We start from the raw sequence: 20,708 nt of genomic DNA, 5'->3' as shown, positions 1-20,708 counted from the left end.
AGGACCTGCAAATCTGGTAAAGATTTATCATCTTACAATCCTAAAACTCACATTAGTCTACGTGTTCCCACCAAGTAAAATCTTATCTCCATCACTGACTACAACTATTACAATTTCAATATATGTTTATAAATCATTTTATTTACAGGTCTGACGAGACAAGAGTACATTAAATTAAATTCTGGATGTGTCAAGACACAATATTTGTTAACACTGTCTATAATTTAACTTTTTATCACAGGACCCTACAGGAGGTGGCTGACGACACTGTCCTCGATGAACGTGTGGTCCAGTTTGAGGTCCTGGAGAAAGGAAGCAAGCGGGTTGGTAGACTACTGGTGGCATCAGATGGCTTCACCTACAGCGTTAAGGTAATAATGTTTGCTTTTTATAAACCACAGCATTGATAATATACATGTATACCTTGATACACAAGTATGACTTTGTATAACTTGTACCACGTGTGCAACAAACTAGACCTGCCACATCCAAATATTTCAGCAAGGTAATAATGTGCTTTCATTTTTTTTTTACTTCAGAGAAACAACAAAGAGACGACGATGTGGAGATGTAGCATTAGATCTCAAAAGATGCTGTGTCCCGCCACTGTCCTTCAGCGAGGCAACGACTTCAATCGTGCACCAGTACAGCACTGCCACCCTGGGGACTTAAAGCTGCCATTCTTGAAGAAAGTCTCTGCCCTGGTATAGCTGCTGTATATTTAGTTCATTACAAGATTTCCTATACGATCATCTTTAATGCACATTATCCTATTGTGATAAAAATTACTTTAAATTTCAGGCGAAGGAGACCGCAGAAAGCCAGGTGTTTCGGCAGGCCAGAGAAATAGTTGAGTCAACAGTGGCAGATACCATTGATGAACCAGAGAGATTTCTAGCTCCACGTACAGCCAACATCAAGCGATATGTCAACCGACACCGGGCAGGCTTTCGTCCCCAGGAACCTGTTGACCTCAACTTTGAGGTAAGGTTTATTTTATATACTCTAAAATTGTATTTAGAATTACTCCAAAATATGAATACATGAATATAGATATATTATATATAAATATGGATGGTTTTCATTTTTTTCTACAGATCAACATGGATTTTCTGCAGTGTCAGGACTTCCTTGTAGCAGATTTTCACCAAGATGGGGCTCGGCACCTTATTTTCGGAAGCGACCACCACCTTGAGATCCTCCGCCATGCCAGACGATGGTTCATCGACGGAACCTTCAAGGTAATGCAATATCATATTGATACTTGCACACTTTGTATATTTTTGTTCGAAACAATATTTACATGTACCTCTGTTTCTGGTCGCATAAAAAACTATCAATTTTTTTTATCAGCATTTACATATTAATATTGATAAACCTAGTTTTACAGATTGTTCCATCATTCTTGAAACCCACAGGACAACTCCTGTCCATCCATGCGTTTGTGAACAAGGACGGGAAGAGTATGCAGTTCCCCCTCCTCTTTGTCCTGATGTCAAGGCGGCGGAAGGAAGATTATATCCAAGTAAAATGTATTCTATTTAGTTAAAATATCTATATTCATGTTGAAAAAACTAAATTTTCATAATAACTGGTTTTTACATCATTTTATTTTTATGATGTTCATTTCAAGTTTTCGATATGATTTTATTATTTCAGGTGTTCATGACTCTCCTGGAGAATGTGCGACAACCTGCGGTGGAGATGATCACTGCAGATTTTGAAGCAGGTATGAAATTTGTGTAGCAAAGAAAAAATTACGACTATATGACATTTGCATACATTAAAATAAATAACCTACCGATTTGATTATTTGTAATAAAATATTATTTCAGGAATCTGGCAGGCTGTCAGGGACGTCTTCCCGAACGTGACCTTAAAGGGGTGTGTGTTTCATTGGACGAAGGCCATATGGACCCGCATCCAGAACCTCGGGCTCGTGACCACCTTCAGAGAGAGGGAAGCATCCCACACATTCATGAAACAGCTGATGGCCTTGCCTTTCTTGCCTTGGAATCATATTGTGGACGTGTTCCGGGTGCTGAGGGAGAAGTGCCCACCCCACCTTCAGGAACTGGTGCAGTACATCAACCGGCAATGGATGGAAAACGCCACCTTCCCTATCCGTTCGTGGAGCATATTTGAGTTCACGATAAGGACGAACAACGATGTTGAAGGTACGTGTGTATTAAATCAAATTGCTATGATAAATTACATACACGTATCATATTGATTGATTGTATCTTGCTCGAATGTGGGACGAAAGGCCGGGATTTTTGAATCCCGGCAACGACATACCTTAGTCGAAAATATGAATGAAGGTTTTTAAACCTCTCTTATATATTTTCTAATTCCCTTTTCAGGTTGGCATCGACGCATGAATGGAAAGGCTAACGGGTTAGCCCTCCCGTTGTACCAGCTTGTGCCCCTGCTGATGCGCGAAGCAAACGTTGTGAAAACGAGGATCGCGGCAGGAGACCTGGAACGCAATGTAAGGCGATCTTCTGTGAAGATGCAGCAAAAAGTGCAACAGGCCACCACTCGCTATATGGATGAAGAAATCACCGCCTCCCACTTCTTGAAGGTCTGCGGATCCATGTACGGAGAGGGATTTGACATATAGTGAAACGTGACTCATCCATCCATGCATGATCTCTCATGAACGTAAATGTGAAATGTTAATAAAATGCTGTAATGGTAATAAAATTATTTAGTTACGAAGTGGCTTGTATTATTATTATCATCATCATCAATATTATATATATATAAATAAGAAAGCAGGAAAATATGCAGTTCCAAATTATATTCATATACATGTATATACAAATCTGGATTTTGAAATCCATCCTCAAGTGAATACGAACTGCATAATTTCCTGCTTTTTTATATTAAATTATTTTGACTCTTTCTATTTGGATTATATAATAATTTGAGGATCGCGATGAGGGAAGTCACATCATAACATGTGTTTTGTAAATTAAAAAGACTAAAAGAGCATTTATATTCTTTAAGGTAATCCAATTTAGGTGATATGCATGTTTTTTCATCGTGGATTACAAAGGTTTTGAAACACATTTGATTCACCAACATAAAAATCTTCATAGTCAAATACGGCCCAGTTATCTTTTTATCTAATAAAAAAAAAATAGACCCAGTAATTGGTAAAAAAGTCTTTAGGGTAGAAACTTCACAATTATCAATTAAAACAAAAAATGGACTTTAGGGTCGAAATGTCTCAGTTATGGAAAAAAAAATATCTTATTGGGTCGAAACGTCTAAGGTCGAAATGTCTTTGAGGTCGAAACGTCTTAGTTATATATAAAAAAATAAGTGGGACGCTTCGACCCAAAATGGGGTCGAAACGTCCTAGGTTGAAACGTCTTCCGAGTCGAAACGTCCCGTTACCTATGATTTAGCCCCCCTCCCCCCCCCCCATCTTAGTACTAGTGTTACAGCTACAAAAGAAACCTGATTTTTAGTAAATTTAATATAGTAACACATGAATACTCGTGCCGAAAAAATTAAATGAAATTTCATTGTTCGAGTTTAATTTTTTTTTTCAGAACAGAAAAAAGATATGGAAGTCTTTAAAGGGAAGCGGAGTCGAGGCTTGAGGTTAGCCTTGTCGAAAAGATACCATAAAAGTGATTGCCAAGAGTTAGATAGTCTCAGAAACGATTTATGTATATGGCATCACTTTTTTTTCTTACTCTCATGCATAACCTAAATTCTCCTTCACAACGTTTGGGTCACTTGCATAGGCAACATCATTTACCTAGTATATTTGCTAAATAATATACAAATCAAAGTCCAAATTTTGCTGCAAAGGTCGCAAATAAAGTGTGAACTAATGGTGAGTATTGACAATTATGTTTAAAATGAAATGAACACAAATTCCTGTCGGTAAATACGATTTTCTGACAGTGTTTTCGCTCTATCGACCCTCGCTTCAGAACAAAAATCGTCGCTAATCGATGACCCTTGCATTTTATAAGAGTGTAAAACAAAAGAAAATAGAATTACTCATCGAATCACATTCTTACATTTTAATTAAAATCTCAACAATTGCTTGCATCGAGACAATTTACCATCTATGCATGAGAATTTTGGGTATCGAATGCATAACCGGAAATCGATCTCTTACTTTAGGAAGAAACACTCTTAAAAATGTACACTATTTTCATAAGACCAGATTTAGAATATGCCTCTGTTGTTTGGGATAGATGTAGCTCATCTGACAGTGATCTGTTAGAAAAAGTCCAATTATATGCAGCACGGATTATTACTGGCCTTCCTATACAGTAATAGCCTCTAGAGATTCTCTGTAACTAGAAACTGATTTAGAACCGACAAGCACATGCTAAATTAGTTACCATGTACAAGATTCATAATAACGAGGTTCCGCTATATCTAAAAGAAACAATATCTAGTAAAATAAACAATGTGTCTGCATATAATCTACGTTATCGTGAGAAGTATTTAATACCAAAATGAAGACTTGAAGTTTACATAATCATTTGTACCAGATGCTGTTTCTAAGTGGAATTCTCTTAGTATTGAATCAAGACAGGCGTCTTTAATTAAACAATTTCGTAACAGCGTTAGCTCTGACAATATCATCAATCCCAAACCCCTGTATACTTTTCATTTGGTTCTCGTCTGTTGAATATAATTCATACCAAACTTAGATCGACACACATGTGTTTTGAATTATGATTTTTATAGACACAATATTGTTGATTCTCCATTATGTTCCTGTGGCAAGCGTGAAGACGCATATCACTTTTTCTTTATTTGTAAGAAATATTCAATTGCTAGACACAAATTAATGGCTAGATTGCTTAGGTTAAATGATTTGGTTATTAATTATAAACATCTTCTACCTTGGGGTGATGGTGTCTTACCAAATTAAATACTTGTATTTTCTCTTATGTTAAAACGTATATTTATGAAACTAAAAGATTTAGCTGATGATCGTATCATATTGTATTGTTTATTTATAGAACACTTGTCATTATTGTATTCTTTACATCAGTATATCACTTAATTCTAGGAGAAATAAGACGAAACACAGATATATATTGGCAATATTTTCTTTAGATACAAAAATCACTGTCAGAATTCTAAAAATGTATATGTAACATAAAAGTTTTGTTTAAGAAGTAGAAATTTATAAGTGAGAAAGGAGTGTCAGGATATTACTGCTCAGAATGCAGGATTTTGCACCATTTACCGCAGAGCTGGGGTGGGGGGGGGGGGGGGTGGGGGGTTAGGCGACACCTGGCCTATTGGGAGTAACCTTTACATCACCTCTTTCTTTCTTTTTTCCCATTACAATGTCAGATCTGATATCTATATGCCTGTTGTCAGTGCTGTGATAAATAATTGCCTTCTGAAAATAGCAAAACTGCTCACAAACAGCCTTGCTTCTACTTCATATGAAAGTAAACGGACATCTTAATGCAAATTATATATTCAATTTCATATAAAATTTTTATCACTTATGACCTACTTTTTTGGGTATATATTCTAAACACCATCTGAAACAACTGTACCATTTATTACGGAAAGTTGAGAAGAGGGGTTACTATGACAACCGTAGTGTGTCACAATTCCCGTGAAAACCGTATAATTATGACACTTTCATACTGTGTTACAAACACTGTCAGCTTCAAAATATGTAAAACTCAGAAAAAAATAATATAGACCCATCCAATCACTACCTTAAATGAAGTAAAATTCAATTAGAGCTTACGGACTTCATCTCATATATGAAACAATATAAAAGGCGCAAAAGTTTTGCAATTTATTGGCAAAATTTATTCCGTATAAATTATAAAAGAATTACCGAGAGTTCGGATCCGCTACGTTTCGGGTAACATAATTCAAAACATCAAAGATAAGTATGTACATGTCAATTTTAACACAGAGAAATAACACTAAATATCAGATTTATTTGCCACCTCCCGAACTATTGTGCCCGAAACGTCGCGCACCCAAACTATCGCCACTAAACTCCCGAAAATATGCCAAGTCCCGAACCGTCGCGTCAATTTTGGTCGGGATCGTTGTGTCGGGTATAAATGCGATCACGCGGAAAATTCCATTAGCCTGAATAGACACGCCCCACACACACATTGACACAACTACACAAGGTCCAGGCCAAATTAAAACAACTCAAAAAGTTGGACATCTAGTTGGATAGAGGGTAATAGAGGTATCTAACGGCAGGAATTCCGAATGATCGGGTGATCAGTAATGAAATTAACCGTAAGTAGGTCAACTTTACGAGACAATTTACGCACACGGATTAAAATATGGAACAAGGAAGTGAAATCACATTATTTTGCAAATTTAGTCTTTATTTTTTACACTTGAAAAGCTCTCATGCTGGAAACCTAGAAATGTTGAATATCGTGACTTGGTGTTCTAAAACAATACAGTGATGTTAAATTGTAACTATAATATTTCTCGACTTTCGTTTTAAACAAGTTCTTCGCATTCTCTACCCAGAGTTCCGTGCGCTCCTCGCACTGCACTACACCTCTGTCAACGGCTTTTTACAGAAATCTTGTAAAAGTTTCTTTGATCCCACATTTATGTTTTGGAATAAATATTTAGTCATATTATGATATGTTTTTGGTGCAATTAAATTGATGCTTACTGTAAATTGTTTAAAATCGCCGTTTTCTGTATGTGAAGCTTGCGTAACGCGCCCTCTGGTGAGAGAATGAAGTTCTTCCCAGACTTGGGTCATTGAAGGTCAATCACATACTGGTAAGGGTTTGTGTAAGAGTGATAACATTGAATTATACATTGTATATTACATAAGTTTGGATATTTCTATATCTGATCAATGTTATGATAACATGATAGATTGTGATGACATGACGTCGATTGTGAAGTGGACGGTTACAGGACCAATTCCCCGTCGAGGCCTCATCTAGACAGAGTTGGTTTGTGAACAAAAGTTTGGGTTACAGGATTTTGGGATGGAATTCACTCTGCTGATACAGTAAGTCAGAAGGGGCTACACCTTAGTAAAACACTTTAATTAATGATACAAGCCAAACACTTTAATCTGCTGATACAGTCAGAGTTCCCGAAACTAGTAAAAAATCTGTAGGACAATTGTCCGGTAAATATTCAAAATTTACCGGACAATTGTGAAATTTACCGGACATTGTTGTTTTAAATAAAAAGAGATAAAATTAACATAGATCGGACTAATAATTTATTTCTATTTCCATTTCATGCACAGTTTGTTCAATTGCTCTGTCATTAAAGTCTTCTGTCTGTTCGTTGTCAGAGTCACAGTCCGTCTCGTAGTCACAGTCATCTGCAGTCTCAGGGTCCGATTCAGCAACTGTTGTATTCCTAGGTTCCTCATTCTGTGTCACTTCCTGAATCATAATGTCTTCGTCTTGTTGTTCGCTGTTCTTGTTGCAAGTAGATCTAGCGTAGGTCAATCTTCTTGGCTGCTTACTTGATGTCTACAAAATATGTTCATTATCATATATATATACGTGATTAAAATCCAAACTACCGAATAAAACAAAAATTAAACTATTACAATACATGTTATAATTACCATCCATTTATTAATTGCTTCTGTTGGATCAAAGTTCAAAATATCAGTCGACTCCAGCTGAATAACCATGCAATCATCAAGGTGCTTGTTACTCAAACGCTGTCTCCTGTTTGTCTTGGTCATTTTCATCTGGTTGAAGGAGGCCTCATTGACAACAGAAGTGGCAGGGAGTGTACGCAGTAAGTCCATAACAGTTAGAATGTCCTGGATGCCCATGTCAGAAAAGCAATTCCAAACATGTGTCCACTTAACAGTGTTCAGCTTATTTCCATATCTTAAAACCAGACAGAAAGCAATTTCCACAGAAATAATAAACTTTTGGCATTGTTATATACAAAGTTTAAAATATAAATGTTGTTACTTGTGTTGTAATATAGGTATTGTGTAATACGTACTTTTTTTGCAAAACATCATATATCCATCATAGACCAGCCATTTCCAATCATCTAGCCATTTCTTGTGGAATTTTCTTTCCCTCTTACTTCCTTTATCCCCATCATTGTCTTTCTGACCGTCTTTTTCTTTTCTTTTAGTACATGTGGCACCCGAATTCCACTTTATCGGCCACATGCCCAATGTTGGTCAACTCCAATAGGAAATTGTGGTACGTGTGTAAAAAAAGAACCCGCGAATTTATCCGGATTAAAAAAATAAAACTACGCGTTTGTTTGGCTTTTCCCTCCACTTTTAATTAATAGTTATTTTTTGTAACTAATAAAATGACTATTACATTTAGTTATATTTGTTCAGATGTTTTTAAATTTCAAAATAGTCCATAAAATCTGCCGGACATTTTGACCGATAAAATTTGGATTTTGCCGGCCCCATTCAAAATTTATCGGGGATGCCCGATGGACCGGCGCGTTTCGGGAACTCTGTACAGTAAGTCTGAAGGGCTACACCTTAGTAAAATACTTCAATCAATGATACAGTAAGTCTGAAGGGGCGACACCTTAGTAAAATACTTCAATCAATGATACAGTAAGTCTGAAGGGGCTACACCTTAGTAAAATACTTCAATTAATGATACTAAGTCTGAAGGGGCGACACCTTAGTAAAATAATTCAATTAATATTACAGGGTGTCAAATATTTCAGACTTATTCAGGTTGGGAACACCTCCCCTATAGCGAGAACGTGATTATCCCTCTTTAGAAAGAAAGTAAACATGACCATAAACAGGTGTTTTGGTGTCTTTACAGTGATTTTTATTTTGGACCAAAATGCCACCGATATTCGGCAGTTCCCCTCACAAAAATTGGCTATATTTTTTCCCAATTATACAATTATATATATATATATATATATATATATATATATATATATACATATATCTATATATATATATATATATGTGTGTGTGTGTAACAGGAAGGGAGAAAATGCAACGGACCAGACCAGGATTCGAACCCGGGCCCCCTGAATCTCTAGTCAGGTGCTCTACCAACTGAGCTATCTGGACACCGGCGATCGAACCCGGCTGACCGCTACATTCCTCCCTCCTTAAATGTCTTCACACCTGCAGACATCAACCCAGGATCTTAATCCCCTGGCAGGCATTTTCACCTGTCAGTTGCAGGGGCTGGTCTACGGCACCAAATGTAACAGGAAGGGAGAAAATGCAACGGGCCAGACTGGGATTCAAACCCGGACCCACTGAATCTCTAGTCAGGTGCTCTACCAACTGAGCTATCTAGCCACCGGCGATCGAACCCGGCTGACCGCTACATTTATATATATATATAATCCAAATAGAAGGAGTTGATATCACAGTCAAAATAATTAAATAAAAAAGCAGGAAAATGTGCAGTTCCAAATAATATTCAAATCACTTTTGAATATATTTTGGAAGTGCATATTTTCCTGCTTTTTATACGCCGTCTTAAGACGGGCCGTATTATGTTATGGCCTTCATGTCCGTCCGTCTGTTAGCTTTTTCGTGTCCGGCTCATAACTTAAATACTATAAGGCCTAGAATAATCAAACTTTGTCAGTTGATACATCTTGGGTAGAAGGTGTGTCGCACATTAAAACCAGGTCGCTGTGACTTTTAATTAAGAAGATATGGCCAAATATGGTAAAACCCTGTCCGGCTCATAACTTGAAAACTATTTGATCTAGAATCATGAAACTTGGTCAACTTATGCATCTTAGGTAGAAGGTGTGTCGCACTGTACTTTAAGGTCACTGTGACATTTAGTTGAAGTGATTTTTTGAAAAAAGTATGTTATAATTGGTACAATCCCTACTCATATAAGAGTTTTGTAGAAAACCTCATTCAAAAATGTTACATCAAGAAAACACATATTTTTTTTATGATATACTGTACAGCTTTTTTTTTAGCCTATGTAATGTTTCCTTTGTTTCTAACAATAACATGAGAAATTCCACTTGTCCCATACATGCAAAGGGCATTTTGACAAGACTAATTAATGAGTTGTGTAGAGCATCTCTGATCAACATGATCAAGCAGGTGTTATCTTTATCTCTAGGGAATTGGGCAGAGAGATCTTAGCCTCTTAATTGCAGATATACCAGAAATTATTTGTGAAAGTGAATTTGTTTGTTGTGGTTAGTCTTTATTTTCAAAATTAATTTGACATTGTACTATATAATTTTTAATTTTTTTCTCAGCAACCTATATGCAGAGTATCATTTCTCACTAAGACAACAAATGGTTGCAATATGTATAAAGGCCTATTTTAATGATTAGTATTTTGATGTTTTGTTATGGCTGTGGCATTGTTCAGAAAAAAGATTTACAATGAACAGATTGGGCATTTGTGTAAATCTGAACAGATGAAATAGTATTGCAATAACCATATTAAAAAATGTTAATTCAAGAAACTACACATTCTTCATTATATACACTGTACTATACAGCAGTATATAACAAACAAATTATTTCTTTTGTGTCAGTAACAAGAGAAATTTCCCTTGTCCCATGGGTGTAATTATCAAGCAATTCAGGAGGCATTTTGCTAACAGAACAATTGCGTTCTGTCAAATTACAGATTAATTAATGAGTTTAGAAGATTTCTGTTACAGCAATCTGATCAAGGAGGTGCTATCTATATCTCTTGCAATCGGGAATTGGGCAGAGGAATCTGGCCTTCTAATTGATCTGTCAAATTTTAGAACAGTTCTAATTGGTAGCCATTACTTTGAAAGTTAATTTGGTATAAAGTTTAAGAATTAATATGATATTGTAAAATATATTTTTATTTTATATCTCAACAACAAGGTGCAGATTGTCATGTCTCACTAAGATGACAGTTTTACAGTCTAAGAATAAACATAATGACTAATGTTTGATGTTTTATTACGCTGTGCATTGTTCTTCATTCCTTAAAATACAATGAGCAAAGCTGCAGATGTGCATTTCTCAAGTCTAACACAACCAGTTGAGAAATATATGATGTATTATTTTTCTCTAATTAATAACTACACCATAGGAGATGCACCAGTGTTTGAAATAACCGTTTTTAATCTATATTTATTTATATTGACATCACCATGCATATTTTACTTTTATACTTGAAGATTTGACAAAGGCAGATACTGATATATGTATTTTTTGATATGTTGAATAAATCAACCTTTTTGAGTACTCCCATTTATTGTAAGTTGTTTGCTTGGATAAAGGGCTATCTTGCACTTTAATCATTTCATTGAAAACATTTGGGAAAATGTTTTTATATCCTTTTAAAAATCATTAAGCTTACATTATCAATATTTGAAGCAATGTCACATGAGGCCATAGAGTGGGTAAGATTCTTAAAGGAAGGTTGACATTTGGTTCCATGCATACCTATCTCTTCATGGTGATATGTTCATGTTAACAATATGTGACGGGCGTATCATGTGCCGTGGCGGTGCACTTTATTTATTTAATTATTAGCTCACCTGAGCTGAACCCTCAAGTGAGCTTTTCTGATCAAAATTTGTCCGTTGTCTGTCGGCGGCGGCGGCGTCGTCATAAACTTTTCACATTTCAAATTTTTAAAAAAATCTTCTCAAGAACCACTGAGCCAGAAAAGCTGATATTTACATGAAAGCTTCCTGACATAGTGCAGAGTCAAGTCTGTTCAAATCATGGCCTCCCCGGGGATGGATGGGGTCACAATAGGGGATCAAAGTTTTACATAGAAATATATATGATAAATCTTTAAAAATCTTCCTTCTCAAGAACCACTGAGCCAGAAAAGCTGATATTTACATGAATTCATGAAAGCTTTCTGACATAGTGCAGATTCAAGTTTGTGCAAATCATGGCCCCCGGGTGTAGGATGGGGCCACAAGGGGGGATCAAAGTTTTACATACAAAATATAGGGAAAATCTTCTCAAGAACCATTAACAGGAAAGCTTTCTTTTCTGAATTAGTGTAGATTCAAGTTTGCAAAAAGCATGGCCTCCAGGGGTATGTTGGGGCCATAATAAGGACTAAGACATCGGATGTAAAACCTAATCAGGGTTGGCAAAAAAGTGGTCAATATGAGTATTGACCGGGCCGGTGGTCAATACTGGTTAAAACCGGTCAATACTGGTTGATTGAAAATTTTTTGGTCATTATAGTCTGTGTTGTTGGTTATTTTAAATGTTTCAGTGGCCATTATGGTAAATACTGTAATTCATAACATGCACTATCAGTTTATAATATACTTGCAAGTCATAATATTAAATAAATAATGTAAATGACTCTTTTAAATTGGGGAAGATGTAAAAGTTTATTGTAAAAATTAAAAAATTTGTAGCCGTATTACTTTGGCACTGACAACAGCATTGCAGTCTTTACATCTTGCTGTGGTCTTGTTGTCCTCAACAATATCATAGAAATTCCAAATAGGATCTCTAGGCTTCATGATTGTGTCTCTTAGCAGGTCAAGAAGTGAATGTGAGAGGAAAATTGTGGTATTTCCTAAACTATGTTTTGTTGAAGCCATAGATAGTATGATGGGGAAAGTGTTTTCTATTTCTGATCAAATTCTTTAGTTTATCAAGAACTACCCATTGTTTCAAATCTTCATTTAACTGTTAAATAAACATTTGAGGGGGTGTGTTGGTGATGTTTTCATAACAATAACATATACACTGGTTCTCTCTGGTCCCAGAGTATGCTAATTAACACCTGTCAACTCTGTTCCCTGTGCTCAGGTACATCCTGCTCTGTACACTGCAACACATTGTTTATCTACAGCACCTGTCACCCAATTCATATTAATAAATCACTGTGTTTATTTAATGTCCAGCTACCTGTTATTCTTAATCTGTCCAGGTACATGTATAAGCAGATCCTATTGTCTAGTTATGCTATATGTGACCCTCTTTTATAGTTCTGAAATGATCACAGTTTCAGCAAACCAAATATATTAAACTTATGAAATTACATCTAATTATCTAATGAAAATTATTGATAACCAATTAATCCATATATTATAATGAAAAGACTTAATTTATCTTTGCAAAAAATGTACAAAAAGAGGAAAATGGACAGTTTAAATCTCAGTTGACCAGTATTGACCACTTAGGGAGTATTGACCGGGACGGTTAAAACCGGGGGCGGTTTTAACCGCCCAACCCTGAAAACCTTAGTAAGGTTTTACATGCAAATATATATGGAGTCTTCAGATAAGGGCCAAGGTAACTCAGGTGAGCGATGTGGCCCAAGGACCTCTTGTTTCTTAAGTAATTAATAATTTATTATATCTTTAATAAAAAAATTGGAGGGGCCGGATCGACTAAGCAAAATGGACCGAATCGACCAGGGGACGGACCGACCGTGGGGTGGATCGACCTTACATGTAGGGTCAGTCTAATAACAGGAAGTGGCCAACAGTATAGGGTTTTATTAAAATCCGAAAAATACAAACAGGAGAGATATTCTGGAAACTTGATTGTTAATATGATATTTAGAAGATTATGGGTACAAATGCTGGTGAATTAATTTATTATTTTTCTTTATGAAATTAGACAATATTACTTTTTCTAAGAAATACTTTAAGTATTTCTTAGAAAAAGTAAATAATATTTATACAAGGTTTAAATTGAATTCCAATACATATTTAATGTTGAATAATTATTTATTTTATGATTTTAAATCAGATCTGAAATAAACCTCAAACCAAAAAATTGATATTTGATTATTCTATGCATCTTTACCATTTTTATGTCCTCCGAGATTGAAGATCAGGGGGCATATTGTTTTTGTCCTGTCTGTCATTCTGTAATTCTGTCTAAAACTTTAACCTTGCTAATAACTTTTGAACAGTAAGTGATAAAGCTTTGATATTTCACATGCGTATTCCTTGTGACAAACCTTTCCATTGGTACTCACTCAACCTTTTGACCTTGACATTTGACCTATTTAAAAAAAAATGACATGGTAATAACTTCTAATTGGTAAATATTAGAGTTGGGTACCGCAGAAAATAAAGGTACCGCGGTATACCGTGGTATTTGCAAAATACCGCAGTACATACCACGGTATACCGCAGATTTAATCTTTTAATTGTATGATTCAGTTTTAGTGGATTTTAGTTGTGATTTATTGTATATAATGAGCTGTTATTAGTTTATTGATTGTAAATTGCATTTAATTTATTCAAATATAAATGATAAGGAAAATATCTTATTTAAATCTTAAACCAGTTAACAGAACAAAAGTTTAATCCAAACGTATAAGTATATCGTACATACAATATAGCAGTGTCTCTGTATCATGACTAGAATCGACTGTGACTAGACTACTGACTGGAACGATTATAAAAATAATTAATAGGGGGAAACCTGTGGATTTTATTTGACACGATCTCAAAGTAGTCTAGAAGTTCTTAGAGTCGCGAATGACGAGAACTTCTACATGTAGAATACGCCTGTCCACTTCTCTAAAGAGAATAACGAGAACATGTGCGTATGAACGTGTTCTTGTTCTTCTACCACAATTCCTACATTTTTGCACCTCAAAGTCGGCGTTCAGAATCGGCAGGAATTTGTACTCGCGCGATGAACAGTTGTTTCGAACGCACAAGTCTGCATCTGCCATTTTATTTTATTTTTTACTTGGGGTTTGCCTTATAGCCGGAAATGGTATCCGACCCGAATAAACCAAACAACATAAAAACAATTTTTATAATCTACCTTATATATTAAAATAATAACTTAATGAAATGTTTTCTATTATTTTTTTCTTTAATTTTGATTTGTTTTCATATCATTAATAATCAAATCATCGCGTTTTATACTTCGTATGTTTTACCGATTGTGTACAGTTATTAGACTTACCTTTCATTGCATCACAATGAGGGAACGATGTAAATAAAGTGAGTCACTGCGTACACAAATTTCTTAAATTATTTTTTCTTCTTTCAATTTTATATTTTCGTTAAGAGTTATCAGACTTGAATATACCGGTATTTCGCCTCGTGTACCGCGGTACATACCGGTACCAGAAAAATACCGGTACACCGGTATACCGGTAATACCGCGCACCTCTAGTAAATATTAGAGCTTTCATATTTTATGTGAGCATTTCTTGTGACAAGATCTTTCTACTGGTACCAAGATACATTTGTCCTTGTGACATTGGCTATCTTTGGAATTGACCATTATCAGGGGCATTTGTGTTTCACAAACACATCTTGTTATTTACTATGAATGATTTTTCCCAATTTGAGGAAAATGTCACTATTTTTTCACAATTCAAAAGGAGGGGTGGTAGTTTGAAAAAAAAAATCACTGCTTTATTGAAAATAATGTCCAGTTAAATGTTTGAACAATAGACATTTTTAACTTCTTCTTGATAACTATCATTCCAATTCTTTTCAAACTTGGTGTGAAGTATTTTTTGGACAAGGGGGACATACATTGTAAATTTCAGGATTCTTTCACCCTTGGGGACTTAGGCCGGGGGGGGGGGGGGGGGGGGGGGGGCAAAATTGACCAATTTTCAAAAAACACACGTTTAAGAAAAACTAAATGCATAGTGATTTACAGCAGGAAAGCCACTTCTAAAATTGTAAATTTCATGATCACCGGGCTAAGGGTTCTGACTCCAGGGTGGGACCAAACTTGGTATATAGTGTTAATGTGTAAAACACTTAAATAACATCTTCTTTAGTGCCATTGATACTAAATTAAAACTAAATAGATATTTAGAAAGAACAGGTAGTCCTTTACTAAAATTTTTAAATTTGATGTTCCCAGGGGTAGGGGTTTTGATATCTGGGTGGGACCAAAATGGTCAGTTATTAAATTTGTGAACAATAGACATTTTTAACTTGTTCTTGATAACTATGATTCCGATTCTTTTCAAATTTAGTATAAAACATCTTTGGAAAGAGGGGGACATCAATTGTAAATTTCAGGATTCCTGCACCCCTGGGGCTTTAGGGGCGGGGCACAAACTGCCCAAAATTGACCAATTTTCAAAGTCTTCTGTTCTACAACCGCATATGTTTAAGAAAAACTAAATGCATGGTGTTGTATAGAGCAGGAAAATTGCTTACCAAAATTGTGATGATCCCCGGGGTAGGGGTTCTGACCCCAGGGTGGGGCCAAACTTGGTATATAGTGTTTATGTGTAAGTTTGCTGATACTGTATAAAATCTAAATGCATATGCTATGGAATAGCAGAAAAATATGTACAAAAAATGGTGAATTTCATAACCCATGGTTTTCACTTTAGGAGAGGTCCAAATTAGCCATATCTTTTGAGGACATTGAAGTTGTAAGAACACATCTTGTTTTATACTTTTGATGAATGTTAACATTTAGCTTAGATATTCAGAACCTAGATTTTATAGCCTTTGGGAGTAGTGATAAGTTTTTACTAGTACTCAGGTGAAATATAAAGCCTGTGGGCCTCTTGTTGTTCAATTGTAAAGGTCTAGGTCAACAGGTTAAACACTCACTGAACTTTAAAATCCATGTTCAGAATGTGAGGTATTATAAGATACTGACACCTGATTTTGTGATATTTTACTAACTTACACACTACAGAGTACTTCATGATATTGTTGGAGTGTTACAATGGTGTTGATGTTCTGTTTAACCTTGTATCCATTTTATTTTCAACAGATTGTATTCCTAAAGACCCACACCCTCCACATCATGGACACACTAGGACTCAGCACTCCGTATAAAGTATGGCAGTGTTCTCAATGTCAGGGGGACACTGAGTTCTACTGTAACACATGTAAACGTGATCTGTGTTTACAGTGTAAAGAGAAACATGTCATTGATCTACATACCAAACACCATGATGTTGTGATTTACCGTGAGAAGTTTGAACATTTACAAAAACAGGAGCCTGCCTTGCTTTATGATGCAAGAAAACAACAAGTAGAAAATGAACAACTGGAACTGATGTCCACACCTGTATTACACACGTCTGTCTGTGTGACAGGTGTTAGTCACGGTGTGTTACACATATCTCGTGTGATGTCAGACCGGGTCTGGGTCTCTGATGATTACAATCTCATCTTGACAGACACAACAGGAGACACTATACACCGTGTGACAGATATAACATGGTATGGAGGAGGACACACAGTGAACAGTTCTGGTGAACTGATTTATATAGACAGGAAACGTAACATCAACAAACTGTCTACAGACAATAAAACAGTCACCAGACTGATACAGAGAACATCACCATGGGAACCAGTGTGTGTGTACTGCTCCCCGTCCACTGGAGATCTGATGGTGGGGATGTATAACTATAAAACAGGCAAGGTAACCCGGTACAACAGTAGTGGTCAACACATCCTGACCATAGAACACGACCACACAGGTCACACGCTGTATAGTTATCCTCTCTTTATCACAGAGAACAATAACGGTGATATCATTGTGTCTCACTGGAATAATTATAACCGTGGTGCTGTAGTGGTGACAGAGCGCGGGGGGAGACATCGATTCTCCTACACAGGACCTCCATCAGGATCATCACTAGATCCACTAGGAATCTGTACAGACGCGCTGTCACACATCCTGGTGTGTGATCATAACACCTACACAGTACAGATGATTGATAAGGACGGTCACTTCCTGTCTCTGTTACTGACACAACAACACGGGATAAACAGACCACGCAGCCTGAACTATGATGATAAAACTCACCTTCTCTGGGTCGGATCATTCAACACCAACACAGTGTCTGTATATAGATATCTACAGAGGAGGTACTCTCTGAATGGTAAGTACTAGTAGTACTGTAGTTTATTGTACTATATCAGATATCTACAGAGGAGGTACTCTCTGACTGGTAAGTACTAGTAGTACTGTAGTTTATTGTACTATATCTGACAGATATATACAGAGGTAATTACTAATAGTGCTGTAGTTTATTGTACTTAGTATACCAGTCAGTACATATATATATATATATATTGATACATGTAAATACTATCTGACTGGTGAGTTTTACATCAATGCCTGTTTTAATCAATGCTAGATTATTTTATGGTTTAAGGATATGTGGGACGATGATCACGTGATGGTTGCAAATTTATTATAAATTTAGAACCGGATGCAATGTAGTTAAGCTTCCCGAGAAAAATCACAGTACTGTACAGACACACTATACAACGTCATAATAAAAAAAGTACGTCACGACGTTGTATCGCAGGGAAAATGTCATCATATTTTGTTGTAATTTGCTACCGCTGTCAAGTGTTTTGTGTAAATCTGTTGATTGAATTCTTGGCAAATGATAATTTTCATTTTATTTCATAATGATTACAACTCTTTTTCATATATATACATTGCATATATTATATATATGTATAGTATGCGCCACAATAATTTTGATAGTATAGCCTATAAGTCACCGAAATCGCTCCTACATGCACATGCAATTTGCATCTCTAGGCATTTTCAAAAAGAAAGTCAACAATAAACAATGACTCGGTGCAAGTGTAAGATGATGATCGTTTGTTGATATTTACTACAGGAGTGTGAAACTAGAACTGGACAGACATTTCTCCAAATCTTGGTTGGGAAACGTACAAACTATTTAGGTGCTTTTATAATCGATCCTTGTTTGCGAAAAATACCCCCCCCCCCCCTTATGACGACAATCATTACTTTTGGTCAAATATTAACGTCCATACTAGGAATGTTTAAGTTTTGCAAGCATTTTCATGTAATTATAAGTACGCTTTATCTCTCAAACTATTTCATATTCCAAATTATTTTTACTAACTTTACAAAACACTGCTGCGGAAATGGTAACTAATTTTAAAAATATGACACACGTCGGAATTTATGCGAGAAGCAAACATGTGAAAAAGAAAAGGTGCAAAGTCACATTATGTGCGATACATAAATACCTTGAAAAATAGCATGGAGACGATCGAGTCAAGCGACACTAGCTACCATGGCCGCGGAAATGCTGTTGATCTAGTAAAGGAAGTAGTAGCTCATATTGACGTTAACTAGACCTAACCCGTGGTTTGAAAGAAGACGTATTGTTTAGAGCTAGACTAGACGTTTTGTTCGAAGCCATGTTTAATATATACATGTATATTTTAAAAAAAAATTAATTTGTTTCCATTAAATCAATTTTTGTTCCATGATTATGAAAATTCTAAATATTTCAATAGGTTCAAAACAAATATAGTTTCTAACAATGTATTCAAAAACAGGCACGAAGAATTAGGCTCAAGTGAGCTTTTCTGATCACCCGTATTCCGGCGTCCGTCCGTCTGTCCGTCCGTCTGTAAACTTTTAACATTTTTAACTTCTTCTCAAAAACCACTGGGCTAGAAAAGATGAAATTTATAGATAAACTTTATTAGGTAGTGCATATTCTAAATTGTTAAAATCCTGGCCCCCGGGGGTCGGATGGGGCCACAATAGGGGATCAAAGTTTTACATACAAATATATAGGACATTTTTTTAAAAATATTCTTCTCAAGAACCACTGAGCCAGAAAAGCTGAGATTTATTTGAGAGCTTCCTGATATAGTGCAGATTCTAAATTGTTGAAATCCTGGCCCCAGGGGGTCGGATGAGGCCACAATAGGGGATCAAAGTTTTATATACAAATATATAGGAAAAATCTTTAAAAATCTTCTTCTCAAGAACCACTAAGCCAGAAAAGCTGATATTTACATGCACGCTTTCTGACATAGTGCAGATTCAAGTTTGTTCAAATCATGGCCCCTGGGGGTAGGATGGGGCCACAATGGGGAATCAAAGTTATACATACAAATATATAGGAAAAATCTTCAAATATCTTCTTCTCGTGAACCATTGGGCCAAAGCTTTCTGAAAGCTTTCTGACATAGTGTAGATTCAAGTTTGCAAAAACTATGGCCTCCAGGGGAAGGTTGGGGCCATGATAAGGACTACGGTTTTACATGCAAATATATATATATAAAGTCTTCTGATATGGACCAAGGTGACTCAGGTGAGCGATGTGGCCCATGGGTCACTTGTTTTTTCATGCTAGTCCACAATTTGAAATTATCATATTATCGTTGACTTCTTGGTTGACTTTTAAGTAAATCATTGGAATTGACAAATTGACCACCAGGCAGTGAATTGAATTAACATCAGTCTTATCAACAAAAATGACCGGCCAACCATACTTTGAATGAATTTCATTTTGTTGAAATGTTTTCTTGAGATCAAATGCACTTCTTTAGTGGCCATCATTTGTTTGAGATTTGTTGTAAAGATATTTTGGATTTGAGTATGAGGGTTATATTGTATGATATCATATGATTCAGGTGATCCCAAGTTTTATATGACTAGTTAAATTTAACTTACAAAATGGAATGATTTAAACAGATAATGATGAATGGCTGCATTAATTATTAGTGCGTGGTTTAATTGTCTGTAAGGATGGGTATTGGTATTGTTTGTTTTACATGTCTGCTTCGTTATTTTACATGATTCAGTCGATGATGATGAGATATCACCATTTAAATCATTGATGGGAAGGAAATTGAAGAAGATACCGGCAAAAAAGCTTTGTATTAAAACAATAGATAACTCAGATCCACCGATGACATGAAATTGTGGGAAGACACCTTACCTTGGTATTTCAAGGAAAAGAGAGATAAGATTCCCGTTTCAGCACGACCTATACTTAGTCCAGGTCTTAATGTTG

General features: G+C 35.9%; 3 protein-coding genes across 9 annotated transcripts in view; 2 read left to right on the top strand and 1 right to left on the bottom strand.

Moving 5' to 3' along the window:
- The first annotated feature begins 258 nt into the window (after positions 1 to 258).
- LOC125666166 (uncharacterized) lies at positions 259 to 2,721 on the top strand. The gene is made up of 8 exons (XM_048899301.2): positions 259 to 371; positions 540 to 704; positions 802 to 984; positions 1,098 to 1,241; positions 1,391 to 1,525; positions 1,660 to 1,729; positions 1,836 to 2,177; positions 2,364 to 2,721. The coding sequence occupies exons 2-8, from the start codon at positions 561 to 563 to the stop codon at positions 2,621 to 2,623; spliced, it is 1,278 nt and encodes a 425-aa protein (XP_048755258.2). The 5' UTR covers positions 259 to 371; positions 540 to 560; the 3' UTR covers positions 2,624 to 2,721.
- A 3,340-nt stretch (positions 2,722 to 6,061) lies between these two features.
- Positions 6,062 to 20,708, top strand: part of LOC125666144 (uncharacterized) — a 65,468-nt gene continuing 50,821 nt past the window's right edge. For 3 of the 7 annotated variants that reach the window (XM_056151418.1, XM_056151419.1, XM_056151417.1), the window contains exons 1-3: positions 6,100 to 6,270; positions 6,877 to 7,015; positions 16,667 to 17,786. In XM_056151418.1, coding sequence (XP_056007393.1) covers positions 16,700 to 17,786 — 1,087 coding nt within the window. In that variant the 5' untranslated portion in view covers positions 6,100 to 6,270; positions 6,877 to 7,015; positions 16,667 to 16,699. Of the gene's footprint in view, positions 6,271 to 6,876; positions 7,016 to 7,632; positions 7,771 to 8,063; positions 8,196 to 16,666; positions 17,787 to 20,708 lie in introns of those variants that run through there. The other 4 variants (XM_056151416.1, XM_056151413.1, XM_056151415.1 and 1 more) reach the window with 4 other exon arrangements.
- Positions 7,218 to 7,807, bottom strand: LOC130050800 (uncharacterized). Its single transcript, XM_056151437.1, has 2 exons — positions 7,592 to 7,807; positions 7,218 to 7,493 (listed from the first exon to the last, which is right to left on the bottom strand). Exons 1-2 carry the CDS (start codon positions 7,805 to 7,807, stop codon positions 7,227 to 7,229), a joined length of 483 nt encoding a protein of 160 aa, XP_056007412.1. The 3' UTR covers positions 7,218 to 7,226.

The sequence above is a fragment of the Ostrea edulis genome, chromosome 10, assembly GCF_947568905.1.
Source record: "Ostrea edulis chromosome 10, xbOstEdul1.1, whole genome shotgun sequence".
Lineage (NCBI taxonomy): Eukaryota > Metazoa > Mollusca > Bivalvia > Ostreida > Ostreidae > Ostrea > Ostrea edulis.
Note: the sequence above shows the minus strand (reverse complement) of the source record. Positions and strands in the feature narration are given on the sequence as shown.

What these genes read in the sequence shown, in the direction of transcription:
- LOC125666166 (XM_048899301.2), top strand. Translation starts at nt 561, where the DNA reads ATGTGGAGATGTAGCATTAGATCTCAAAAGATGCTGTGTCCCGCCACT. An exon ending in CTGTTGACCTCAACTTTGAG is followed by an intron (nt 985 to 1,097) that starts GTAAGGTTTATT and finishes TTTTTTCTACAG; the next exon opens with ATCAACATGGATTTTCTGCA. An exon ending in GACGAACAACGATGTTGAAG is followed by an intron (nt 2,178 to 2,363) that starts GTACGTGTGTAT and finishes TTCCCTTTTCAG; the next exon opens with GTTGGCATCGACGCATGAAT.
- LOC130050800 (XM_056151437.1), bottom strand. Translation starts at nt 7,807, where the DNA reads ATGGGCATCCAGGACATTCTAACTGTTATGGACTTACTGCGTACACTC. An exon ending in AAGCAATTAATAAATGGATG is followed by an intron (nt 7,494 to 7,591) that starts GTAATTATAACA and finishes CATATTTTGTAG; the next exon opens with ACATCAAGTAAGCAGCCAAG.